The sequence below is a fragment of the Martes martes genome, assembly GCF_963455335.1.
Source record: "Martes martes genome assembly, chromosome: 15".
In the NCBI taxonomy this organism is placed as follows: domain Eukaryota; kingdom Metazoa; phylum Chordata; class Mammalia; order Carnivora; family Mustelidae; genus Martes; species Martes martes.
In genome coordinates, this window is record NC_137903.1 from 24,199,940 (window position 1) to 24,227,159 (window position 27,220).

A 27,220-nucleotide genomic window follows, 5' to 3' on the forward strand; every position below is an offset into this window, starting at 1 on the left:
TTACGACCCTGAGAGTATGACCAGAGCAGAAATCGAGTCAGACGTTTAATCGACTGAGCCACTCAGGCGCCCAGAAAATTCTCTATCTTAAGTGTTAAGAAGCTCAGTTATTTCCTGAGGAATAAATGTACTAAACATATGTTGGGGGTGGGGGCTACTTCACTTTGAGACACAGAATCAATCAGCAGCTGGGGCATGATCATGGAATGTGATATGAATTGGGGCTTCTTCAGCATGTGGACTATAAAAAGGTAGGTTTCTGGCTGAGCTCAACCAGAGAATTTGTGTATATATAGAAAAAAACTCTGAGAACTTGGTCATAGGACACTCAAGTATTTAGAGTTTAGGAGATATTATAGGAGGAGATATTATAGCTGCCTGTTTTTCAAATCAAATTGTGCATGGCATATATAGTTTCCAGTCTTTTACTTTGAGCCCCCTTATGTTTTCACGTTGAAGTTAGTTTTTTTTAGTTGTCATATAGTTGGCTCTTGTTTGCATGTCCACTCTGCCACTTTCAGTCTTTTAACTGAAGAATTTAAGTCATTTACACTTAATTATTGATGGATTAGGGGCTGTGTCAGCCATTTTGTTATTTGCCTTGAGTTTCTTTCCTCTGTTTCTTTCTCCCATTTCTTTTTTTTTTTTTTTTTTGCCATCCCTGTGGATTTTTGGAACATTTTCAAATAATTTTATTTTGATATGCTTTTGTTATTTTGGAGCATATCTCTTTGTATAGTTTTATCCATGGTTGCTCAAGGTATTAAGATGCACATATATAGCTTGTCACTTCTCCCCCTAGTTTTGACATTTTATCACTTCAGGTGAAATGAGGAAACCATACTTCCACTTAAGTCTATTCACCCTCCCCACATTTTATTTATTTTATTTTATTTTTAATTTATTGGGAGAGAAAGAGAGAGAGAGAGAGGGATTGGAGTGGTAGAGGGAGGAGAGAGAAAATCTTCAGCAGATGCCACGCCCAGCTTGGAGCCTGACACAGGGCTCAATTTCACAACCCTGACATCATGACCTGAGCTAAAGTCAAGAGTGGACACCTAATCAACTGACTGAGCCTCCCAGGCACCCATACGTTCCCCACAGTTCAAACATAAATGTCTGAAGTATTTCTTCTACATATATTGAGCACCATATCAAATGATATAATGTCGCACAAACACCAAACCTAACGAACTCCTTAGGAAAAAGAAAGTCCATCATATTTACCCTTAATTTTTTCAGTCCATTGTTTTTGATTCCTTAGTGAAGTCTCAGTCCTTGCTCTTTTATCTTTTTCCTGATATCTGAAGTATTCCTTTAGCAATTCTTTAAAGACAGATCTGCTGGAGATAAATGCTCCATTTCCCTTTGTCTCAGAGTATCTTCTTCTCTCCCTTAAACCCCAAAGGATACTATGACGGGATATAGCATTCAGGGCTGACAGTTCCTGTCTTCTAGCACTTGAAAAATATTGTCACTTCTTTCTGCTTCGAAAGTCACAGATGAGGACCCCACTGACATTTGAATCCTTTCTCCCTTATTAGTTTGCATAGTTTCTATGTAGCTGCTTTTGAGATTTTTTTCTTTTCCTTTCCTTTTCCTCAGTTTAATTATGGTGTATGTTGGCATGATCTTTTTTGGGTTTGTCCTGTTTGGCTTTTTCAATATGAATGTTTTTACCTTGTAAAAATTTTGGAAATTTTCAGTCCATATTTTTGAAAGTTTTTTTGGCTTTGTTTTTAATCTATTTTCAAAGTGAGTCATTTATATTCTATATTCAAGTTTATTTAGCCTTCTGTCATCCGTAATCCATAACTGAGTCCATCCAGTGAGGTTTTTTTTTAATTCCACTATTATATTTTTCAGTTCTATAATTCCCACTAGGTTTTTAAAAACCATCATCAAATGATTCCAATATCTGTGCCATCTCAGTGTTGTGATCTGTTGATTATCTTTTCTCTTTTGAAAATTTTCCAGGTCCTTGCTATGATGAATGGTTTTCAATTGTATTTTAGAATTTGGGGTGTTGTATTTTAAGACTCTGGATTTTATTGAAATCTCTTATTTATCAGGTCTCCATTACTGCAGAGTGCAAGACCAGGGTTCCCACTTGGCCTCCACTGACACCGTGGAAAGTAGTGAGGTGTCTTGTTCCCTGAATGTGGCTGGAAGTCAATGCTCCACCCTTGACCTCTGATCCACATGGGGAGAGGGCTGGTCGAGGTTTCTTCTAGGAGTTTCTTAAGGAGTAATTCAAGTATTGTAAAAAAAAAAAAAAGTATATATATATATACACACACACACACACACACACACACACACGTGTGTGTGTGTGTGTGTGTGTGTGTGTGTGTGTGTGTCTGTCTTGCTAGAATACTCCTTTCCTGAGCCTTTGGCTAAAGACAGCAGGCAATTCTTGAATTCTTGGGACTTTTTTCCCCCTGAAATTGATCTCATTTCTGGTTCCAGTCTTCTTCAGTGCCCAGTCTGGGATCCATAGGTGGCAACATGAAAACCCAAACAACTCACTTCAGTATAATTCCTTGAATACCAAGGCCTCTGGTCAGATCGGCATCTTCTCTGCATCCTTCACAATCTCTTGTGTTGGTCTTTATAATATGTTCAGGATTTTTAGTGATACTCAGCAGAAGGAATAAGCACAAAGTTTCCTACCTCATCCTGTCCAGAACAGCAAGCTATCAATTCCCTTTCCCATACATATGTGTAATTCTTTAACTTTAATTAACGAAGTTGATGTTTCTTTTGTAATAGAAATGACAATCAATAAACAATGACTAGAGATCCAATAGAAACTGCAGTATGTTGTATGTAACAAGAAAGTTTCTTTGTTCCTATTAGCTATCCATCTGCCCAGTATTGATTCAGTAGGAAAAACACTTTTTAACACCCCAATACGGTAAAGCAGACATATTTGTTAATGCTTGATGTATGCTTTTATGTGGCATAAAAGAAAAGGTTTAAAAGTGTGATTCTCAGTTTAAGTGATTAAAATTTCTTCAGTGGGGGTGCCTGGGTGGCTCAGTTGGTTATTTTAAAGTTACATATTTTTGTAACATATGTAATGTGACATATCTTAACCGTAGGACTGCATCTTAACCATTGTTTATTGTTTAAGTGTATGCCTTCTACTCAAGTCATGATCTTGGGGTCCCGGGATGGAGCCCCACATCAGGCTCCCTGCCCAGCAGGGAGGCTGATTCTCCCTCTGCCTCCCCCTACTTGGCTTGTGCTCTCTCTGTCTCCCTGACTCTCTCTCTCTCTCTCTCTCTCAGTAAATACATAAAATCTTTTCTAAAAAGTAAAATAAAATTTCTTAAATGAATCATTTCTGTCAGTGGAAATCACAAGTCTTGATATTGCTTTTTTATTTGCTTTATTTTAACCTGTTTTTCTTTGGTCTTTCAATAAATCAAATATTTTTTTAGAACCTAGTGGAAAATGTGCATCTCCTCCATCTATTGACAATGGAGACATTACCTCATTCCCACTAGCTGCATATGCTCCAGGATCGTCAGTAGAGTACACATGTCAGGCCTTCTATGTACTTCAGGGACCCAGGACCATAACATGCAGAAATGGAGAGTGGTCACCACCACCAAAATGCTTAGGTAAATATTTCAATATTCTCATGGATCCTGGGGAAATCAGTATAATAGATGCTTTGCTGTTATTAATAGACTTGTCATGGGTTAACAAACATTCATTGAATGCTGACTACCAAGTACTAATGTGTAATGAAATAAAGTTGGAAAAAAACCTCTGTTTCAAGCAAAAGATCCTTTAATGAAAGAACTTGATTTCATTGATACTATGAATCTTTGATTATAACATTTAATTATCACAGCTTAAACACAGTACCTCATTTTACATCATTAATCATTTAAAGTGATTAAAATGGACACGATGGTCTTTCAATGAATTGGTTTGAAAAAGGTTTTGGAAATGAAGCCCTGGACCAGTGTAGAAGATTCTACCTGAAAGTCTGAAATTCTGTTTTCAATGTTTTATGTTCTTTTTTTTTTCTATATTAGTGCCCTGTACAGTATCAGCAGAAATAATGAAAAGACATAATATAAGATTTCGATGGTCTCAGGAGGAAAAATTATATTCTACACCAGGGGATGAGATTGAATTTGACTGTCTCCGTGGATATCGTAGAAAGACACCAGCGTATACATTCCGAGCTAGGTGTTGGGATGGGAAACTGTTATATCCTGAATGTGGAAAAAGCTAATGATTAAGATGCAGTCCTAAAATTAAAATATGTACATTTACTCAGAATTTTTCATTATCAATCCAATTCTCAGTTTATTTTTTCAAGTATTGTGTAACTCACTTATATTCATAAATCAGAATTTGTATTGAATATTATATGCATGATGTGATGATAATCAGAGGGATGAATAAATCACTTCTTAAAAGCACCTCATTAAAACTTGGCCAACCAAAATGCTTTGTGTCCTACTCATAAAATACTTACGGCAAGAAGTATTCTTCTTCCAGTGCCTACTTCTGTCCATCTTTCCCTCTAACTTTCTCAAAGCTTCTTCCATAACTTCTGGGACTGTCTGAGACTCTCTGTTCAGAGGAAATGAGAGAAAATGCTTTTCTCCATCTTTAAGGTAATTTCACTTCAAAAATACATAAAAGCCTAACTATGTCATACCTACATTAGTAACGAGATGTAAATAGTTATTATCTACTTTTGCTTATCTACCAAATGATGAAATGCAAGATCTTCTACAAGATGGCTATCTAGCACACATAAAAATTTGAACAAATCATAAAGAGAAATTAGAATCTAATTGGGTACACAACTGGCATACTATAACATGAAAAATAACCAAAAAATCCTATATCAAGTACAAATACACACACATACAGAGTATAATTTGATCCTGCATAAATGTTTATAGAACAAAGATTGTCAGGAAGTACAATAAAATATTTATAATAACTATAGTTGAATTCAGAAATGTTAGGGGTAAGAGTTGGTGGTTAACCATGGAATGGGAGAAAATATTCCCAAGTGACAGTACAAAGGGCTGATGTCCAAGATCTATAAAGAACTCCTCAAATTCAACACACACAAAACAGATAATCATGTCAAAAAATGGGCAGAAGACATGAACAGACACTTCTCCAATGAAGACATACAAAGGGCTGATATCCAAGATCTATAAAGAATTCCTCAAACTCAACACATATAAAACAGAAAGTCACATCAAAAAATGGGCAGAAGACATGAACAGACACTTCTCCAAAGAAGACATACAGATGGCTAACAGACACATGAAAAAATGTTCATCATCACTAGCCATCAGGGAGATTCAAATCAAAACCACACTGAGATACCACCTTACACAGTTAGAATGGACAGAATCAACAAGACAATAAACAACATGTGTTGGAGAGGATGTGGAGAAAGGGGAACCCTCTTACACTGTTGGTGGGAATGCAATTTGGTGCATCCACTTTGGAAAACAGTGTGGAGATTCCTTAAGAAATTAAAAATAGAGCTTCCCTATGATCCTGCAATTGCACTAATTGTATTTACCCCAAAGATACTGATGTAGTGAAAAGAAAGGCCATCTGTACCTGAATGTTCATAGCAGCAATGGCCACAGTCACCAAACTACGGAAAGAGCCAGGATACCCCACAACAGATGAATAGATAAAGAAGATACGGTCCATATATACTATGGAGTATTATGCCTCCAACAGAAAGAATGAATACCCAACTTTTGTATCAATATGGGCGGGACTGGAGGAGATTATGCTGTGTGAAATAAGTCAAGCAGAGAGAGAATTATCATATGGTTTCACTTATTTGTGGAGCATAAGTAATAATATGGAGGACCTTGGGAGTTGGAGAGGAGAAGGGAGTTGGGGGAACTAGGAGGGAGAGACGAACCATGAGAGACTGTGGACTCAGAAACAAACTGAGGGTTTGGGAGGGGAGAGGGGTGGGGGGTTGGGTGAGCCTGGTGGTGGGTATTAAGGAAGGCACCTATTGCATGGAGCGCTGGGTATGGTGCATAAACAATGAATTCTAGAACACTGAAAAGAAATCTAAAAAATAAATAAAAATTTAAAAAAAAAAGAGTTGGTGTTTAAGCCCTTAATGCTCACCTGTATGTTCCATGTTTTCTATCTTTGTATCACCTTTGAACTCCATTGAAGATGGTTATTTTATTGGGGTGCCAGGCTGGCTCAAGCAGTGGAGTGTGCCCTCAATCTCAGGGTCGTGAGTTTGAGCCCCACATTGGCTGTAGAGGTTACTTAAATATGTAAATAAATCATTTTAAAATTAAAATAAAATAAAAATATATTAAAAGTAAGACAGTATATGTGGAGAATTATGAGGACCTCTTTGGTAATGATCTTCAAATCTAATGACATCCTCATGATTTTGCTGCTCAAGGGGGTTTTGGAATCATTCAACCACAAGAGTCTGAAATATGATTTTTATGTTCATACAATTCAAACAACATAATTAGTTGAAATCAGTTAACTGTGAACATTTTTTACTTCTACAAAACCATGAAAACTTTAAGATGAAAATAAAGATATAATTAAGGTAAAAATAAGGTGATATCTTATTACTTCATTTCACATCAATTCCAGTGGCATTCTTAGAAAGAGAAACTGACTGTCTCTAATGGAGTCAATTTATCTAAATCTGAAACACAAGAGACAGCCAGTTTTCTCACATTGAAAGGAACACTGTTACAATTGGCAAGTTATCTTTGCTGTTAATATTGGTATACATATACTATTTCTCCAAAACTTTTGACCTAATGCTTGTGGAATCTATCTACAACACTTAACCTGTAATCAATATAGTGTATAATTAATGGCTTTCATTGTTGGCTACAAAACAGTGATTTTTAAAATGAATTCCATTCTTTTTCTGTACTTACTGTCATTCTTGTGTGAAGATCGGTGTTAATTTATGCTCTTTAATTTCCAATATTTAGAGTAAGAACTTGATGAGAGTGACCAGTGATGGCTTTAAAGATTTTTTCTTTTTTTTTTTCAACATCTATCAGCATGGAATTTTTATTTATTCAGTTTCACAAATAATTATAGTCATTATTCTTTGAATCTCAAATTATCCCAAATGTGGCTAGTGAGTGCCTCTTGAACCTCGTCCTGATTGCTTTATTATAGCCACTAGTCTTTGAGTGTTTCATTTCTTTTTAGCACAACACATTGCTCTAGGCTCAGTGTATACCTCCCTGACCAATACCTATAATCAAACAGCTTTCCAAAAAGGTCTGATTCTTTTCATTGGGAAACAGTGTTTAAAACACAAGAATTGTGTTATTGGTACTACATGGGAATGTTCAATACCGTTGAAATGTCTTTAAATGTCTTTTTGCTAGTGAGAAATCTGAAGTAGAAATGAAATTTAAAATTCATTGGCTCCTATTGGATCTTACAATTCAGTGTTACAAATAATACAGGGATAAGAAACTTTTAAATACATTTTCTGTCTTTTCTCTTTATTCACATATTCTTATATTTCACTATTTTAAAAAATAATATTAAAAGTGTAATGCAAACATTACTATTAGCAGTTAAACTACTAAATGAAGTTTAAAATGTCTTTGCGTTTATTTTGTCCCAGGAGGTTTAACTCTTGAGTTTAAGTATTCTCCTCAAAAATGACTTGAAATAGGGGCACCTGGGTGGCTCAGTGGGTCAAGCCTCTGTCTTAGGCTCAGGTCATGATCTCAGGGTCCTGGGATTGAGCCCCGCATTGGGCTCTCTGCTCAGCGGGGAGCCTGCTTCCCTCTCTCTCTGCCTGCCTCTCTGCCTATTTGTGATCTCTCTCTCTGTGTCAAATAAACATATAAAATCTTTTTTAAAAATGACTTGAAATAATCCTTACCTCTGATTGGTTCACTTACCAAATTAATAGAGTTTTACACTTATTTGCATTAGTATTTTTTTTTTAGATTTCACTTCTTTTTCTTTTAAGCTAACCTTTTAAAAAAATAAAAAACATTAACATTTTTTAAAAGATTTTATTTATTTATTTCAGAGAGAGAGAAAGGAGGGAGGGGCAGAGAGAGGGAAAGAGAAACTCAAGCAGACTCCAAGCCAAGCACCATCCTGATGTGGGACCCGATCTCACCACCCAGAGAGTATGATCTGAGCTGAAAACCAAGAGTCAGACACTTAAGCAACTGAGGTACCAGGCGCCCCAAACACCTGCATACTTCAAAAGTCAAAGTAATATGAGAAGTATGCAGAGTAGTCTTACTTTCATCATATCTATTCCCTCATTTCATAAAGTTATATTTTTATTGGTTTCTGACATCTTTCCAGTGTTCATTAATCTCCCTTTTTTATAGATAAGGGAGATTGTGTTACACCTTTGTACGTTGCCATTTTCGTATTTACTTATGATTTATTTATTTTTAGTATCTATTTCTAATATTCCCTTAAATAACCCTCATCATCTGCCTGGACAGAGGCTGCCTCAGTAGCTGTGCTGCAATCGACGTAGTCAACAACACAGTCTGGCATCATCCCCCACCCAAGTGTTGCTGGGGTCGGGCCCAAAGGGAGAAGGTTCTGGGGCATGGTCCTCTTCTGGGGTCCTCCGACTTTGGCCTAGTGGCTGGGATGCTTCAGAATAAAGGTCTGGTGGGTCCGAAGTGTAGGAGGAGCCCAAGTTGCAGGGCGCCCCTAGGTGGGATTCGGGGTCCCTCCAAGAATGGTGGTGGTGGGCAGATACTGTGGAAGGCCTCATCTTTGCACAGCCAATGTGGAATTTTTCTTTGTGTAACTGTGTCATCCAAAGAAATAATTAGGATTTTTTTTTTTCTTGGTGGATGGATACTCTGCCCTTAACTCTTCATATGCAAAATTTGATTTAGTAGGGGCCAGGACCCCAGGTGTGCACAGCAGCCCCGTACCGGGAAACCATCACTCTCTCTCAACGCTGTTGGAGACTTTTGAAATATATTACTGGAAATTTGCAAAGCACTGTGTAACGTATCACATACATTACCTCAATCGTTTCTAATGGAAACCCTATGAGGTAGGAATTACCTCCACATCTTCCAGAGAATGCAAGAGTTTCAGTAAGAAAAGCCGTTGGCACATGACATCAATAGGGAGAAGCCAAACCATAATTTGAAACTAATCTGCCTCACAGAATTTTTTTTTAATAAGCAACGTTATTTCATTAGTTTTGGAAACTCCCCTCTCCAAATAACGCCTGAACTCAAACAGCAATAAAGCTTTGAAAAATTTATCTAAAAGTGGCCAAAAATATTTTAAAATAGACTTGAAGATCATTTGTAGTTTTCTCCTCATAACATGCGGGGCAAACCTGGGACAAGGGTGGATTCTCTGTTATTGTTACTGTCATTCCACATAAATTAAAATAATGAGAAAATCCTGAGACCTCTGGCGTGCAATAAAATATAAAGACTTTAATAAACTAAAGCCCTCAAGAAAATTATTCGAGAGGCCTGAAAACCTAATAAAACACAAGAGTTCCATTAATTTTGTGGAGCTGAAACTGAATGGAACAGGAGCTGGCGAGGTCTGACAGAACGCAACACCGATTGAGTGGAAACTAAGTCATCATGATCTCCACTGCCGGTCACTAGAGACCCGCAGACGCCTGCAATTCGCGCAGGCGCAGAGCCCGGCCGAGGGAAGGGATGGAGCGGGAATCCGCCCCGCCTTCCCCAGGCCCCGCCCACCCAGCTTCAGTTCCCGGCGTTGCCACTAGGGGCGGCCGCGGTCCCCGCAGCCTCTGTAGATGCGAAGCTGAGTGGTCCGGGTTTCCAGCCGAGCCTATTTTCCAGCTGGGCCGCAACATGGCTGCGCACAGGGCTGCGAGTCGGGAAGTCGCCGCGTTCTCGTTTTCCCGACAGCCCCCGGCTTCTCTGCGCGCCTTGCCTTCCCCAGGTCACTCCAGCAGACATGTTTACCAAGGCCTTTCGGGTCAAGTCCAACACGGCCATCAAGGGGTCGGACAGGTGAGGGAGAGAAGGGGCCTGCTCCGCCCACCAGGGCACCCAGACATTTCTCAGGGCAGGCTGGCCCACAGCCCTCTCTGAGCTAAGTCCGCTGCCCTGGGGTGGAGGCCAAGGGAAAGTCCAGCCAGGATGGGACCCCGGAGATCGAGCGTGGGTTAGACACATTTTGAGGGCGAAGGTGGGGCACAGGCCTACTGTGTCTCCCGGGCTATTAAAGCAAAACGTAATTCAGTCAGCGCTTCCTGACTGCGGCTAGATAAGGTGTGGGGGGTGCAAACACGAACAATTACAGGGCCCCGCCCTCCACAGCGCTTCGAGTCCCTTAGGAAGAATCAGATGGGACACCGAGAACTACGACAATAGGAGAAAAGGGATCTACTTCTCGCAGGAGAGACAGATGCAGGGTGAGAGAACCAAGGGACATGTTTTAAGAACCGTGTCTGTTACACAGTGTTGCTGTATCTGTGCACAGTGTTGCTGATGCTGATACCACGCTGCGAAGTTTGGGACCAGTGTTCCCTAGTTGTCACTCTTGGTACCTTCCTCTAGCTTTTTGACCATAAGCTGACAGATTTGCCAGGCAGATCAGAGAAAAGAGTGGGTCGGAGGCTAGGCATGGAGTCTGGAAGGTAGGGCTGAGTTTCTAGTCAAGCTAACTTGGTTACTCACTGGATCTCAGTTTTCCTCCTTCTTTGTGAAATGGAAAGACTTGCCCCCAGGAATATGTGAAACTACATGAGACATTGAATGAGGAAGAGGATAGGATGTTTTGGAAGAGTAGGGCATCATATACCATACATAGGGCATCATAAACCAGTTTTCCTTGGCCCCTGTGATTTAACAGTAGGTCCTCTGGAGTCCTTCGTATTTCTTAAAATCCATCCAGGCAGGATTCTTGCCAAGTATTGGTTTGCTTTCTGCAGGAGAAAGCTTCGGGCTGATGTGGCGGCAGCTTTTCCCACTCTTGGAACAGATCAGGTCACTGCCTTAGTACCTGGAAAGGAAGAGCTCAACATTGTGAAGTTATATGCTCACAGGGGGGATGCAGTGACTGCGTATGTGTGTGGTGGTAACCCCATCCTGTTTGAACTGGAAAAAAATCTATATCCAACAGGTATGCCAATAAGATGGAGAAGACCATTACTATAATCCTTGCCTAACCTCTGTTTCTCCTTCTTTCTTTCATTAACCTGCCTTACTTAAAACGTGAAGTACAGAATCTCCCAGTATCATCCCCAAGGATCTTTTTGGACCCAGTATCGCTAGAATTGGGTCTTTAAAGATCAAAAAACCGATACAGGAGGGAGAATAAAAGGGCTAACACAGGTAGTTGGGTAGGGATGTTCTGAGAAGAAGGAATAATAGTTCGTCATGGGTTAAGTAGGGATGGAGGAGAGGTCTTAAAAAGGGTGGAATTTCAGGGCATGTAAAAGATATTCTTAAAATTATCAGTAGCAGGATTTTCTTAAGAAACTGAATAGGAAGGAAGCTGGATTAATGGAACTACATACGCAGCTGTCCAATGATGTCCTTCAGTGCAGATATCTCACAGGGATTCTTTCTTAGGCTCTACCTGGCTCTCAGGATCCTTTGCTTTCTGTCTTTGTCACTTGGGGGTCTTCTTCCCCCAGCTTGGCTGCAGCAGTGCAGTGGGGTCTCCTCGGGTTACCTGTGCCCCCAGGCCACTTTGCAGCTATGCAGACACAGGCCCTTTTCAATCTAAGGTTTTACTGCTAGTCACTGGGAACATGGGGAATAAAAGTAGTAAACATGGGGAAGTTTCAACATGTCCTACAGGCTGTTCTCTTACTTGCTTCTGAGGTCCCAGATGGAATCCTTGTTGGGTCTCTGTCCCCGCTTCTATCTCCTGTGCCCGCGGCTGCTGCTGCATCCAGGTGGAATCACAGGGGCCTCCCAGTCTCAAGGGACATCCCATTTTTTAAGTATCTGCCTGCTTTAAGAAGGAAACCTCTTAGGGCCTCACAGCCTCCTCTCTAGCTTCAAGTTGACGTTCTTTCTGTTTTTTAATTAAAGTGACTTTAGTGTTTGGCTTGTCCGGTTCCCTCAGAGATTGAACTTTTGGCAGTAAGTCTTCCTGTGTCTCTTTTTGAGCAGTGTACACCTTGTGGTCCTATCCTGACCTTCTCCCAACGTTCACAACGTGGCCTCTGGTGCTCGAAAAACTGGTGGGGGGAGCAGGTAAGAGGATTTTCCTGTATTCTGGCTATTGGCAGAAACCTACTTAGTAAGGCCAACTACCTGAATAAATGCACCCATTTCCTGTGTTCATACAATCGAAAAATGGAATTTTTCACGCATGTGTGTTTCCTCCCTCACCTGGCAGCTTCCATAAGGTCCCTGGGCCTCTTCAACCCCGTTGAAAGGCTTCAGTAAGCTTCGTACTTTGTACTTACACCAGAAAATACTCTGTGAACGACCATGTGCTCTGCTTTACATCAATAAGCTAAAGTTAGGAAAAGCAGAATAAGAGATCATGGAACCTGACCCTCAGTATGGTGCTTCAGTTTGACCACTAGCCCCCGAAGGGAAAAGGTCTGACACTCAGGTTGCATTTCTTAATTTTCATTATGAATAACCTAGTTGATACTTAATAAGTGTTTGTTGGTTGAGTGAATGAATTAATATTGAAGTAAAACTTAGAATTGCTTAGAGGCAGAATGCGGGTTGTGATGCTTTTGTCTTGTTTCCCACAGATTTGATGCTGCCCGGCCTCGTGGTGCCCCCTGCTGGTCTGCCTCAGGTACAGAAGGGTGACCTCTGTGCCATTGCCTTGGCGGGGAACAGGTACTGTGCCTGTCCCCTGTGCCTTTGGGGGAAAAACTTAGGTAAAACTGGGGAGGGTAGTGGGAAAGAACAACTTCCAAAGCTTATGGATAAAGGATTAAAAAAAAAAAAAAAAACAGATTCTTCTTCCAGAAGCAGAGAGTGGGTCATGGGAGAATGGCAGTGAGGCTGTGTGGGCTTATGCGTATCTCAGCCAAGTGTGTTTGCTGCTGCTGCTGATATTGCTCGCTCTTCCTTCATTCTCTCCTTTTCTTTTCTTCTTTTCTTTTCTCTTCTTTCTTTCTTTCTTAATAATTTTATGTTTATAGGAGAGCTGCAAAGATAGTGTAGAGTTCTTACCCAGCTTCTTATAATGATAATGTTTTATATAACCATAGCACAGTTACCCAAACTGTGGTCCAGACTGTGGAATTAACATTGGTACAGTCGTATTAGTAGAATTTTATACTTTATTCATATCATCCCAGCTCTTCCACAAAATGTCTTTTTTTTTACTCAAGCATCCGATCTAGGACAGTACATTGCATTTAGTTGTTGTGTCTTCTTAGTCTCTTGTCTATGACTTTTTTGGTCTTCCCTTGTTTTTCATGGACTTAACACTTTGTTCTCCATCATCCACATCATCATCCTTTTTTTTAAAGTTTTTTTTTTTATTTGAAAGAGACAGAGCACAGTCAGGGTGAGGGGCAGAGGGAGAAGCAGACTCCGTGCTGAGCAGGGAGCCCGATGTGGGTCTCAGTCCCGGGAATCTGGGATCATGACCTGAGCTGAAGGCAGACGCTTAACCGACTGAACCACCTGGGGACCCCCATCATCCTTCTTTTAAAATTATTTTAAGAGTTATTCAAATGTGGTTTACATACTTTAAAATTCATCTATTTCACTTGTATAGTTCAGTGATTTGTAGTTTATTTACAGAGCTGTTTGGCCATCAATGTACAGCTTCTTTTTAAAAATTAATTAGGGGGGCACCTGGGTGGTTCAGTGGGTTAAAGCCTTTGCCTTTGGCTCAGCTCATGATCCCAGGGTCCTGGGGTCGAGCCCCGTGTCGGGCTCTTTGCTCAGCAGGGAGCCTGCTTCCTCCTCTCTCTGCCTGCCTCTCGCCTACTTGTGATCTTTGTCTGTCAAATAAATAAATAAAAATCTATTAAAAAAATTAATTAGGAAGTAATAGTATAAACAGTTCTGAAAAATCAAAGCCCCCTCACCCCACAGCCCTTTGCTGCTAGAAGTAACCATTCTCATCTTGCCAGCCTTCTTAAATGCATGTATCCATGTGTGTATGAAAATGTACGTTTGGGTGTGTATGTTTAAAAATGCAAATAAACAGAATTATACTTTATTGATAATTGTTTTTTCACTTAAGATCAAGAGGACATTTTCCACATCAGCAAGACTCAGTTATGCTGAGTCTTCTTACCTCCTACGTGGTGATGAAAGAGGTCCTCTCTTAATAGACCTTGTGGTTGCCTCTAGTTTGTTTTCGTCACGAACAGTCTCTTACTGATGCCTCTAGGGACACTTGGGCCAATATTTTTCCAGAGTGGATACTAAGAAGCAGAACTGTCAGGCTGAAGACCAGGTGTATCTTTCTGCTGCCCCAAAGGAAAGCCATATCCATTTTCACTCCCTCCTCCAGGGTATATGGAGCCTGTTTCCCTACACTCTGCCAACACTGGATACGATGGATTGTTTTCATTTGTGTCATCCTGACTGAGAAATGATATCTCATTATTTTGCTCATTGCTGCTTTGAGAGAGAGAGGGACTGTAGGTACGGGAGGGATCAGTGTTCAAAGATCTTAACGTTGCTACTCATATTCTCCTGTTTCCCTTGAACCTTTTGCAACTAAGCACCTAGAAATGTTTCCTCCCTTGTTGAACTGTGGCACAACTTGGGGTTGAAAAGGTTGGTGGTGTCACTGTGTTTTCCTGGTATTCTATCCAGAACGGGAGAAAACTACAGAAATGTATATTTGGCCTGCTTGGTTTGGCTCTTAGACTGTATCAGGTCAGGGGATGAAGCTTGAGAGTGGTTTGTGGCCCAGAATAAGGGTTCAAGGCGTTTTTTTAATAATCCGAACCATGTTCGAGACTGGTTTCTGAGCCACTGACCCTTCCAGAGGTGGAAGAAAAAGACCCCTCCTTTAGGAACTGAGAAAGAAACCAGATTGAAAGTTTCCATGGCAGGAGTTGACCTCTGGGCATGGTCAGTGGAGAACACCAGGTTAGCAAACATCTTTCTCAAGTTCAGATATTGGGAACTCTGCCCTTGAGTCTTCTCCCTTGTGCCCAGGTGACCCTGCCAGGCTTGGACGTCCCCCAGCTATTACCCAGTTGGTCCCCTGTCCTTATGGGCAGTGTGTGGGCAATGTTTGAGTAACACTGGGCGGGAAGAGGTTTCTCATTTGGGTTTTGGAAGGTTTTGTAGTTACTGTAAATGGGATTGTTTTCCATCTTCTGGGCACACCCAGTTCCTCGACTGATCATCACACAGAGTGAGGCCTATAACACAGAGAGTTACAAAGAGCCAACTCAGAAGGAACATCTCGAGTCAGTGCCACTGTTTATCTCTTCCCTCTTCCCCTGTAGTATCCCTCAGCCTCATTTGTGGCATACGAATGGCCTACCTTTTGAACCTCTGTATAGGATGGTTAGGTCTTTAAGGTAGGGGAGGTCATTTATAATTTTGAAATTAAATCAAGGGAACTTTAAATATCCTTGCAAGACCTGCCTGGGTTTGATTGATAATAGGAGTAAAAGCAGTGATAACGTCAGCACAGGGGTTACTTATACCGAAGGGGAATGTTTGGTCAAGGGATTTTTGAAAGTCATATTTATAGGTAATCTGAAGAAAACTGAGGCGGGACTTGAGTTTCGTTTTGTGCTACAGGCAGTTGCTTCAAATTTATAAACGTGGTGCTTTTAGCACGTGAGTGGAAAGGTGCCCCTGATGTGTGCCCTCCTAGAAGGCTTTCCCCAACCCATGTCTCTGGCTTCCTTCTCCTCAGAGCCCCTGTCGCCGTCGGAGTCGCTGCCATGTCCACAGCTGAGATGCTGACATCGGGCCTGAAGGGAAGGGGCTTCTCCGTGCTGCACACCTACCAAGACCACTTGTGGTGGGTCCTCTGTCTCTCCTGTTTTACAGAGAGCTGGGTGGGTGGAGAGGGCATGGGGCCTGGATTCACAAGTGAGAGTTTGGGTCCCTGCCATGTCCATAGGCAAGTTGCCAATTCCAAACATTCATTTCTTCGCTAAATGTGGAGGAAAAAATGGATGGATGGATGGATGGATGGATGGATTGGTTGGTCGAATTTTTTTTTTCTTGTTTGGGGAAGAAATTACAGAGAACTTTGATTCTTTTCTAGGTGAACTGTAGAATCCTAGACCTAGAAGAAGACCTGGGGGACTTCTCCTCTACCTCTCTGCACTGTGATAGTCTTTATTTTTATGGCTCCAGGCAATGCCACCTTATCTGCCACCCACATTTAGACATCTTCTTGCCCTGTGGCGAGAGCTCAGGAATTCTCACTCTGAACCCAAATCAAAGCAGAGGAGATCTTCAGACGCCATCAGATCTCCTCCCCATCACAGAAGCCACGTCTTCTCACTGTGACAGTTGCTTTCTAAAACCATATACTAGTTTATTCTCTGGTGATTTTCTTGTCGTTCTACCAAAACCGTAAATAGGGTTTCCTTGAAAGTGGTATAGCTGGTCTTTTGGCCAAGTGTCGTGGCCTGTCAGTATCGACTCACTCTAAAATTTCTAGCCCCGCCTTGGAGTTTTTTAATGAGGACTGGCCAAACCCCGCTCTGCTGGAGGTCCAGCCGCAGCCTGTGTCTTGGCAGAAACTTGAGGGCTGCTTACCTGTGTTCTCCAGGCGCCTCGCTTTCTGTCAGTCTGCGCAATGGCTGGCAAGGTCCCGTTGCCTAAATTGTTCCACCAGTGGCTGCTTCCGTTCCCCCCGTCCCCAGCTTTTAAAAATATTTGTGTATTTGTCAGAACCGCTTAAACACATAGTCTGGCCTCACTGCTACAGCCGTTAGTGAAGACTTGGTTTGATTTCTGTCATGTCACACCACGTGCCCTGTATGCAGCGCCGCTTTCATGTCTCCTGTCTTCCTAAGACGTAGTGGCATGAAAGCATGTCATCACTGGGCTGCAGGTTCGATTGCATCCTGCTAGAACATAGAAGCAACTGGCTTGTGGTCCCAGAGCCGCCCAGGTGCTTGTACTTGTCACGTACTATGAGCCTCAGACTTTGGGTCTCACCAAACTGGTACAACGGATGCACTTGCCACTTGACTTTTGTTATTTAATTCAAAATGGTTTTATTTTTATTTCATGTGAAGGGAATCCTTCTGGGGCCTTCTTTAACTGCTTTTTCTTTCATCATTTTTTGTCCCCAGATGTGGATGAGTGGTATTATTCCTTTGGATAGGGTAGGGAGGAGGCAAGAATTACTCTCCCCATCTCAGAGACGAGGATGCTGAGGCTTGGGATTTTTCTGGGCCCCGAATTGGAAATGGGGTTTAGGTGAGAGCCCGAGCTCTCTGCCCTCTCCTGGACAGCCCTGCCTGTGGCTCTCACTCTTTCTGGACTCCCAGCTGACCTCGACCAGGATTAGAGAATGCTGTGGCTGCTGCTTGGCATTTCTGACATGCAGTTTTTCCAGGCGATCTGGAGACAAGTCTTCTCCACCTTCTTTGGCTCCACCGGCCCTGGATGCCCCAGATGTCAATGAAGAGAAGGGGTCTGTCCAGGCAGACCCGGCCCTGCAGGGAGACATGAGGCGCCTGACCCTGGAGGGAGAGGACAAGGAGAATGGGGAGGTTCGGCAGCAGATGTGTGGGGAGAAGTCCCTGTCAGAAGCCGTAGAAGACCCGGGTGCCAGGGGCCTGAACCCAGACCCCACAGACAGCAAGACCCTTCAAGGTATAGGTCTGGGAGTAGAAGGACCCATCTCCTCTCAATGGAGGAAACGTGCTCTACTCTGCTTCTGACCAGAGTGGTGCCGAAGCTCTAGGAGAATGGGAAAGTCCTTATTTTTGGTGAGGGTGGTACGACCAGCAGCCCTTTGCCATCTCACCGGGGGTCTTTGCCACATACGTCCTATCTCCCTGGATGCCGGTCTGCCCTGGAGTTCGGAGTGCTTCCAGCTACAGAGGCCTCTGTGGTTTCTTCCGGCTCTGACTGCTCTGTCCCAGCAGCATGTGCTCCTGGCTGGGTGGGCCTCGGTGGGCCAGACCCCTTCTCTGGAGTCAGCCCTCTTTAAAGGCTCAGTGCTCAAGAGAGTCCGGGAGCTTTGGGACCTGGGAATGGGTTCCTTCCAGGGTGAAGGGGGTGACACAGGGGTGGAGCTGGGCAGGGAGTTTATTTGTACTGCACCAGCCATTCTGTATCCTTCAGAAAAATACGGTTCTTGTGTTTCCTTTGCAGAGCAAATGGATGAACTGTTACAGCGATGCTTCTTACACGCCTTAAAGTGCCAAGTCAAAAAAGCTGACCTCCCTTTACTCACCAGCACATTCCTTGGCAGCTACATGTTCTCCTGCTGGTACGGGAGGCAGGTGTGGGCCACAGGGCTTTCTCTGGTACCTTGGGGGTGTGTCAGGACAGGTGTGTGATGGGGAAATTAGCTGAGGGACATACTATGGAAAGAGTGGATTGGAGGGTTGATCTGGCAACTAAATCAGGTCCTGAGTTCCAAAAACATAAATTTTAGCCAGTGAAGGGTTGTTGAAAAAATGAAGGTTAAAATTCCCAAGATTCTCTGAGCACTGCCTCTGCTGTGGTGATTCTGGGCTGGCTCATGAATTAGGCAGCACGTCCCGTCCAGGAAGCATCCTTGACAAAGCCTCTTTGTCAAGAGGCGTCTTCTGAATGTTCAACCCCTTCACACTTTTCCCTGCCAAGTAGGTGGGCCACATTAAGTTCTATCAGGAGGAACAGTCAGTGTGAACCCCATACCCCAAACACAGGCCACCAGGAGAGACAGTATATTACATGTATGTAGAACCTGGGCTTTGGAAGCAGTCATCTGGATGCAGTTCCCTAGGGTTTTGGAGCAAGGTGAATTTGAACTTGTTACTGGGCTTCTCTGAACCCGAATTCCCAGCACTTGTAGGATTGTTGTCAAGATTCACTAGCCTCACATTTAATAAGCACCCAGGAAATACGCTGTCAGAAGCTTTCCTTGATTTGCACACCGCAACTCAACTTTTCTCTTTTTGAAAATTTTGTTCCATTTTTTAAAAAGTGGTTTTGATGTAATTCTCTTCCTGTTTACATGTGGACTCCTTTAAGGCATCCTGTATAAGTGGGGGGTCTGGAGTATGTGGAGGGATACTTGATAATTTGTCTTAACCCTACTGGGTTATAAGTAACTGGGAAAGATCCTAGAATTTTCTCTAGGCTGGAGGTTCTTAACCTGCGGCAGGTTCTAGAAGGACTTTCTATGAATCCCGAAGCTATTGCTTGTTACATTTTAAGAAAAGACGTAAGTTCTGAGTAGAGGGACTGATTACGGCTTTTATAGGAACCTCCCCCAAAAAACTAACAGCTGAAAAAAAAGAAAATAAAAAATAAACTAACAGTGGTAGGATAGGGGTCCGCAAACTCTTCCTCTCAAGAGCCAGACAGTGAGTTTCTGTCGCAGCCCCTCAGCTCTGCTGTGTCAGCAGACAGTACATGAACAGCTGTGACCAGATAATGCCTAAGGGATATGGTATGCCAGTCCTGCCCTTGGCCTAGCGGCCTCGGTGAGCTTGGTGTTGGAAAGATTCGCCTTGAGGCAGAACTTCGGAGGCCACAGAAGGTGGTCCAGCTTGAGAAGACTCTAGAGCTATATCCAGTACAGTAGCCACTAGCCACATGTGGCTATTTAAATTTAAACCAATTAAAATTAAATAGAATTTAGTTCCTCAGTCACATTAGTTGTGTGTCACGTGCTTAGTAGCTGCATGTGAATAGTGGCTACCATATTGGAGAACAGATAGAGAACAGTCCGTATTTACAGAAAGGGCTGTTGTGCAGCGGTGCTCCAGAGTATCCTAAGGTTGGTATCCCTCTCTGATGCCACCGCTGGGCAGAGGTTTCTGGAATATCAGCTTCTTTCTGAACATGGAAGAGGAAGGCTGAGGAAAAAATGCCCTCCTCTCAGCGGCAGGCAGGTCCCACCACTACTGCTTTGTTAGCTTAACTTGCTTTTTCCGTCTGCCACCAGCCCTGAAGGACGACAGCTGGACATAAAGAAATCAAGCTACAAAAAGGTAAGAGGTACCTTCCCTGCACTCCCACACAGAGAGTTGTGTATGGTTTCCTGTGCCGTGAGCTGGAAGGACACTGGGGAAGCCCCATCTGTAGGGCTCAGGCTAGAATTAAGCTTTTTGCTTCTAGGTATGGGGGGTACGGGTTGGACAGCGCCCCCGGGTCAAGGCAGCCAGACGAGCGCCCACTGCCCTCTCTCCCTTCCACCCGTTCATATCTGACCAGAGTTCTGAAAGCCTTCCCCAGCAGCCCGTAGCAGCTTCTCACTCCCTGAGCCTCAGGGTGGGGGCCTCCCCGTTCCCGGTTTGATGGGAGCAGGGACTGTCAAGCGTCCGTCCCCAGGAGCAGCCTCGCTCAGTGTGTGGCACATCGAGAGTTCAGGACGGGCGTGGAATCCATGGAGTCCCCAGCCCCGGCCCTCTCTCCCTTAGCTCTCTAAGTTCCTGCAGCACATGCAGCAGGAGCAGATGATACAGGTGGAGGAGCTGAGCAGAGGGGTGGAGAGCATCGTGGCTGTGGACTGGAGGCACCCGAGGTGAGTGAGTGCCGGGGGCCTGCTCGCCGTAGCTCAGCTGGCGCCAGGGCACCTGGGCCCCGGGCCGGGAACTGCCCAGGTGATAGTATAAAATGTGTTTTTTCTTTCCTTCTGCTGGGTTTTAGGATCACATCTTTCGTCATACCCGAGCCCTCCCCGACCTCCCAGACTATCCAGGAGGGTAGCAGGGAACAGCCCTATCACCCTCCAGATATAAAACCCCTCTACTGTGTCCCAGCCAGCATGACCCTGCTCTTCCAGGAGTCTGGCCACAAGTGAGTTTTTGGAGAGCAGCCCTCCTCTGCCTGCTTGGTGTTCTGGCCTGTTTCCTCTCGAGCTGAGTAGCCTTCCTCTGTGATGGGCAGAACCTGCTGCGCCCCAGTTCCCCCCTTCTCCCACATCCATCTTCAAGCCTCTTTCCCCTGGGAAGTGTCTCTGACTAAATGAACCAGAGTAGGCCTCTCCCTTTCTCCCTGTAATTATTCTTCACGAGGTCCTGCTCGCCTCAGTCAGGAAAGGGAAGAATCGAGCTCAAAAAGCCAAGGAAAGCAGCCTGCCGAGCAGAGAGTGAGTCTTGGTGTCTGCAGTTTGTTCCCTGGCACAGCACAAACTAACCCCCCCTCCCCGACCTCACCCCCCACCCCCGTCACTTCTGACCTAGGAAGGGGAGCGTTCTCGAGGGTGGGGAGGTCCGGACGATCATCATCAACTATGCCAAGAAGAACGACCTGGTTGATGCAGACAACAAAAAGTGAGTGGCCGGGGAGCCCTGCTGAAGATCAGCCCGACAGCGCAGACTTGGGAAACACTGTGGAGCATGTCCAGGCTAGAGGGGAACAGAGCAGCTCACAGCCTCTTAGAAAGAATCAGGACCAGTGGTTTCTAAACCGTGAGCCGTGGACACCTAGACTTATCCAGGGTGCTTGGCTCCACATGGGGGGTCAGCACCGGCCATAGCCTGAGTACATGGTAGCTCGTAGACATCCAGGACTCGTTTTCAAGTCCACATGCCCTCGTGAGGAAGAAAATGCAGCTTAGAAAAATTTTACTGATGTCATTGTGGCTTTTTGTTATCCTCTGTTTTCTTAGTAAGGTAGTACGAAAGGTAAACTACTAAATGAAGAGCATTCCATTACCATTTTTATTTTTTACTTTCAAAAGACATCCCCATGAACAAAAAATTGGGAACTAACAGTGTAGTCATGGTTGGTTAGCGCAACTGGGCCGAGAATCCTGATCTTCAGATTTATCCCACTCTCCCTCTGCCACCGGCTCCTCCCTTGTCCTGGGAAACTTGCTGTACCTCCCAATGACAGGGCACACTGCTTCCTGGACTCTGCTCCCTGAATTGGTTCTCATGGTCCTAAATGACTACAAAGGACATATAAGAGATGAATCCTGAGCTGGCCCTTGGGTCAGAAGGGGTGGGGCTGACATTTCTTTATTGCTTCTTTCCCTTTAGCCTCGTGAAATTAGATCCCATTCTATGTGACTGCGTCTTAGAGAAGAACGAACAGCACACAGTCGTGAAGCTTCCATGGGACAGTCTCCTGACCAGGTAGTGGGGATTGGCAGTCCCTCTCCAACGTGTCTGTCCCCTCCCCTTAATGTCTGTCCTTTGGACTTCAGAATCATCACTGTCTCAGTTTGACTTTCTCTCCATAATTCAACTGATAGCAGTCTACATAAATACAGGCTCAGTAATTTTGATGTGGACGAGCCTTGGAATGATTTGAGCCAACACAATATAGGAGAACTTAAAAGGGAGAAAGAAAAAGAACAATTAATTAAAAATAAGAACTTCAAAAACATTTAGAACCAAAAAAGAGGCTGGGAGGAATTGTCTTAAAATCATCAAAGGGAAGATTCTATGCTCTTTCTTTTCCACAGAACAAAACTGAAAATAATTTCTATCGGGAGTTTGCAAACTACAGCCCATCCGGCCGGCTACCTGTTGACGTCAATAAGCCACACCCACTTGTTCATTGTGGGTAGCTTTCGGGCTACAGTGGCAGAGTTGGGTGGTTGCACAGGCCCATTGGCCCTTAAAGCCTAGAATATTGCTTTCTGGCCCTTTATAGAAAGTTTGTACAATCCCAGTATATATGGTACCAAGAGAAAATCTGGTTACATGAAAGGTAGACATTCTTTGTGGTTAGGCTTTCTCTAGAAGGTGGACTGGAACATGTCACAGATGTGAAGCAGCATTTTACCAGGCTGGGGACGTGTACATGAGCAGCTTGGGACAGGATGTAAATTACATGAGGCAGCCTGGGCAGATTGTCAGAAGACCGGGCCACTGGACAGTTTCCAGGGACTCCAGTCACTGGGGAATCCCTTCCCTGAATCCATGGGCCTTGACTTTGGCCGTACTTTGGGGATCTTTAAAAACCATATATGCCTAATCGGAGTATCTGATTTAATTGGTCTTGGGGGCAGCCCCTAGATGATGTCAGTGATTCTCAGTGCAGCCTGGAGCAAACCAGTGCCTGCGACACGGGGTACCCCCCAACTGCCCGATAGCAGTGGGGAATGAGGAGGTGATTTCTGTTCGTTTTATCAGTCTGTAGCTCACGAACTCCTGTTGCAGGTGTTTGGAGAGATTGCAGCCTGCCTATCGAGTGACCTTTCCAGGACAAGAGCCCATTGTGAAGAAAGGCAAAATCTGCCCAATTGACATCACCCTAGCACAGAGAGCATCTAACAAAAAGGTAATTTTAAAAAGACACAGTGTTGGGAGGCACCTGGGTGGCTCAGTTGCTTAAGCGTCTGCCTTCTGCCCAGGTCATGGTCCTGGGGTCTTAGGATTGAGCCCCATGCTGGGTTCTCTGTTCACCAGGGAATCTGCTTCGCCCTCTTCTTAAGCCCTTCCCCCTGTGCGTGCGCGCTTGTTCGCTCGCTCTCTTTCTCTCCCTCCCTCTTGCACACGCACTCTCACATAAATAAAATCTTAAAAACAAACAAACAAAAAACACAGTGTTGAAAGATCGTGATTATTTAATGTCCCTACTAAGTTTTGGTCTCTCTAATGTGATTGGAGGTATAGGTATGTATGTATGTATGTATGTATGTATGTATGTATTTTTAAAGATTTTATTTATTAGAGAGTGAACAAGAAGGAGTATACAAGCAGGGGGAGCTAGAGAGGGAGAGGGAGAAGTTGACTTTCTGCTAAACGTGAAGCCCCACATGGGGCTCGATCCCAGGACCCTGGGATCATGATCTGAGCCGAAGGCAGACACTTAACCCACTGAGCCACCCAGGCGCCCTATGATTGGAGGTTTTTAGAGTTTGGCCTCAAATACCACAAAGATTATTTATGAAAGAGCCATGTTTGTGTGGGTGGGCTGGTATAAAACAGTCAAAGCTGACCCTCTTACCCCCTACCCTCAAGGATTTTGTGCTAGGATACTTGCTAGAGCCTAGTCCCAAAGGTACACAAGATTTTATTCTTATTTTTTTCTTAGACCTGTTAAGGGCTTTCAGTTCTTACTCATTCTGTTACCTCTTGGGCCTTCTTGTTCAGGGAAAAACAGCTTAGAAAGAATTGCTGAAGGAAGTGAGTGTGTGTGGCCTGGCGACACAGAGTCCTAGGGAACGAGTTCTATCTAGCCTCAAGTTCGTGAAACGCTCTCCTTGGGAGAAGGAGAGTACTTACTGCCGAGATGCCTTGAGAAGACAAAAATAGGGTTATTGGATGGAAATCCCAAGAAGACAGTCCAAAATTAAAACTGGTGCTTTCCAAAAAAGGGAGTTACTGTCGAGAGGTCTGCAGGCAACGCTTGGTTGACCCCTTGTTGGGGGAAGATGTTGTCAAGGGTGTGTGCATCAGGTGGGGGCTGGAGAGGCGTGACCTCTAATGCCTTCTCAATTCCAAGGTTCTCGGGGGCTGGAGTCCCCAGACAAGCCTGGGTTATTTGGAACCAAGAACTTTATTGAAAGCAGCCCTTACCAGCCCACTCCTGATGGTAACACACCACACTCTACCATCTCTAGTCATGAATGCAAGAGAACTCGTTTCAAAAACAGGAAAATTGTCTTTTTTTTTTAAGTGCCAGTGTTTTTTTTAACTCTCAAAATCACATATATGTCATTTGTGCATTTGATAAATAATAGAAAAATATATTTGTTCCTGATGAGATGCTTGATATTAAGGAATTATTGTCCATTTATTTTTAGGTATGATGATGGTTTTGTCTTTATGTTTAAAAGAACTCTTATCTTTTAGAGATACGTACTAAAGCATTTGTAGGTAAAATGATCTAATGTTTAAGAAGATTTGCTTTAAAGCAATATGGACAAGGATATAGGTGAATTGAGATTGATCGTGAGTCGATAATTGTTGAAACTGGTGATGGAAACATAGGTGCGTGGTATTCAATTCTACTTTTATTTATGTTTTTAATTCTCCATAATAAAAAGCCTTTGTAAAAAGTATATGTTACATGTGGGCTAGAGAATATTCCACTAAGGATATAACACATTTACTAGATGGGACAGAAAGAATCAGTAAGTATAAAAACAAGTGACTTGGATGGAAAGGGACCTTGGTTATAGGGATGGTGAACACGGCAGGTGAAGAGGCCACAGAGGCTCCAAGCCCTGTGGACGGGAGGGCGTGTGGCTCCCCTGCCACCAGTCTTCTATCCTCGCAGGTGACGGTGGTCCGGAACTTGGAGGCCTATGGTCTGGACCCGTGCTCGGTGGCTGCCGTCCTCCAGCAGCGGTGCCAGGCTAGCACAACGGTCACTCCCGCCCCTGGGGCCAAGGACAGCCTGCAGGTCCAGGTCCAGGGAAACCAGATCCATCACCTCAGCCGACTGTTGCTTGGTGAGCATCCCCTCGGAAGACACAGGAGCATGGCCAGATTCTCCCCACCAATTCAAGGCCCCTCTAGTCACCACAGCCATGTGCGTGTGTGTGTGTGTGTGTGGCCACACAGTGTGTAGCAAGGGACAGAGCTGGTACTTGAGCCAGATGCTGTGGCCCCCAGATTCAGGGCTCTCTCCATCAGACTACTGGAGTACTTTTCTTCCTGGTTTTCCCTTTTATAAGACATCCGTGGACCACCCCGGCCGTGCTGGGTACTTTGCTGGGCTTCTCGCAGACCCCATGTCTCCTCATCTAACGATCGGCAGAAGTGTTTCTGTTCGGCAGCTGGGGAAGCCGAGGTTCAGCGAGGCTCAGTCCCTCACCCTCAGATAATCAGCTGGTCGGTGCCGCAGCTGGGCCCCCGACTTGGCTTTGTCAGACCCCGGAGCCTAAGTTCTTTCTCCCAACTCCAGGTCACTTTGATTTGAAAGCTGCCTGAGTCAGCTTTCCATCACGCTCCTCGAAACACTCCTTGTGCCGCGTCAGTGCCTTCAGAATAAGCCCCTTCACTCAATAACTCAGAGCCTCCCCATCCAACTACCACTCCCCTCGGGCTCTCTCTGGCAGCTCTCACCGCCCCCCAACCCCAGGCCTCAGCCGCGCTGCTGTCCTCGCTGCTCCCCACATATACTTGGTGCTCGCATCCCTGTTCCCTCACCCAGTGTGCCCTCCCACAGCCCACGTCTGCCCGACTGGAGGGCCTCATCGGCCCAGCTCAGGGGTCTTGGGAAGCCTGTCTCAGAGCATGTCCCATTTTTTTCTGCCCTTAAATTAGCATTTCAGAAATGGCCAATGTGGCACTTTCTTCTTATATTAATTTTTCTGTTTAGTGTCTGCCACTTAGCCAGTTTTTTCTAATGTCTGAACCCCCCTGCTAGACTGAGCAACGTAATTCAGAGACCTTGCCTTCCTCATCCATTTTTCACGCTCAGGGCCTGGCACATAGTAAATACTCGATAAGCAAATACATTTTAGGGCCTAAGTAGTAAACTTTGGGAGTTGACCCCTTTAAGTGAAGAACCCAGTAGGAGGTGCTGAGAAGGAATATAGAGGAAGATAGACAAGCACATGACTGAACACAGATGCACATGTTCTCTCCTGAGAAAATTCTGAATACCTCAAGTATACCTAGAAAGTGGCTCTCAGTGTAAAAATCGCTAAAATACACACATTTAGCTGTGAGATGCAAGGATAAATGGCCCATCCACTACCCAGAGCAGCTGGGTTCGAGCTGTGTGTGGAAGAGCAGGTCACATGGTGCAGGTTGGCTGGGGAGAAGTTGACTCCAGGGATAAGCACACAGTGGGGTGGGTGGGGGGGAGGTAGCGGTGTGGGTCGGGGCCAAGGAGGGACGTTGTAACACAAAGCGCAGGTGGTGGCAGAGATGGCATGCCCCACTAAGGAGTTTCTGCTTTTTGGATTGTAGAAGACTATCAGCTTCCTCGAAAATACATCCAAGGCCTAGAAAAGGCCCCCAAACCCAGCAAGAAGAAGTAACAGACTCCTGTTTCGTGTGGTCGATCCGGTGGAGATCCGAGCTCTGGGCTGGTCATTTATATGAGCATTTTCAGCTTTTGCAAATGAAAAAATATAATTCTTTACCAAAATAAATTTTTATTCTAATCTAAATCTGATTTTCCTCTCGTTTCCTCCCCTGAGCTAGAATGTTGTACTAAATTTCCAAGTCATACGTCAGTTTATGTGGACAGGA

The 27,220-nt window shown here is 44.2% G+C and overlaps 2 protein-coding genes across 3 annotated transcripts in view; both read left to right on the plus strand.

The window, feature by feature from the left end:
* LOC308355510 (complement factor H-like) overlaps window positions 1–4,445 on the plus strand; it is a 76,157-nt gene extending 71,712 nt beyond the window's left edge. Inside the window, exons 21-22 of the mRNA XM_080823776.1 lie at window positions 3,447–3,629; window positions 4,053–4,445. Coding sequence (XP_080679902.1) covers window positions 3,447–3,629; window positions 4,053–4,255 — 386 coding nt within the window. The 3' untranslated portion in view covers window positions 4,256–4,445. The remainder of the gene's footprint in view (window positions 1–3,446; window positions 3,630–4,052) is intronic.
* A 5,417-nt stretch (window positions 4,446–9,862) lies between these two features.
* On the plus strand, window positions 9,863–27,140 carry EIF2D (eukaryotic translation initiation factor 2D). Of its 2 annotated transcripts, XM_080823781.1 has the most exons (15): window positions 9,863–10,028; window positions 10,952–11,142; window positions 12,144–12,227; window positions 12,743–12,833; window positions 15,844–15,951; window positions 17,509–17,768; window positions 18,273–18,390; window positions 20,059–20,104; window positions 20,534–20,637; window positions 20,763–20,912; window positions 21,299–21,388; window positions 22,100–22,195; window positions 23,228–23,348; window positions 25,293–25,467; window positions 26,936–27,132. In XM_080823781.1, exons 1-15 carry the CDS (start codon window positions 9,973–9,975, stop codon window positions 27,004–27,006), a joined length of 1,761 nt encoding a protein of 586 aa, XP_080679907.1. In that variant the 5' UTR covers window positions 9,863–9,972; the 3' UTR covers window positions 27,007–27,132. The 2 variants fall into 2 exon arrangements, with proteins under 2 accessions (XP_080679907.1, XP_080679908.1); XM_080823782.1 differs by lacking the exon at window positions 20,763–20,912 and having other exon boundaries at window positions 26,936–27,140.
* The last annotated feature ends 80 nt before the right edge of the window (window positions 27,141–27,220 follow it).

Excerpts from the sequence above, each read along its gene's own strand:
- EIF2D (XM_080823781.1), top strand. The coding sequence starts at position 9,973 with ATGTTTACCAAGGCCTTTCGGGTCAAGTCCAACACGGCCATCAAGGGG. Across the intron at positions 21,389-22,099 it reads GTTGATGCAGACAACAAAAA|CCTCGTGAAATTAGATCCCA; the intron begins GTGAGTGGCCGG and ends CTTTCCCTTTAG. Across the intron at positions 23,349-25,292 it reads AGAGAGCATCTAACAAAAAG|GTGACGGTGGTCCGGAACTT; the intron begins GTAATTTTAAAA and ends CTATCCTCGCAG.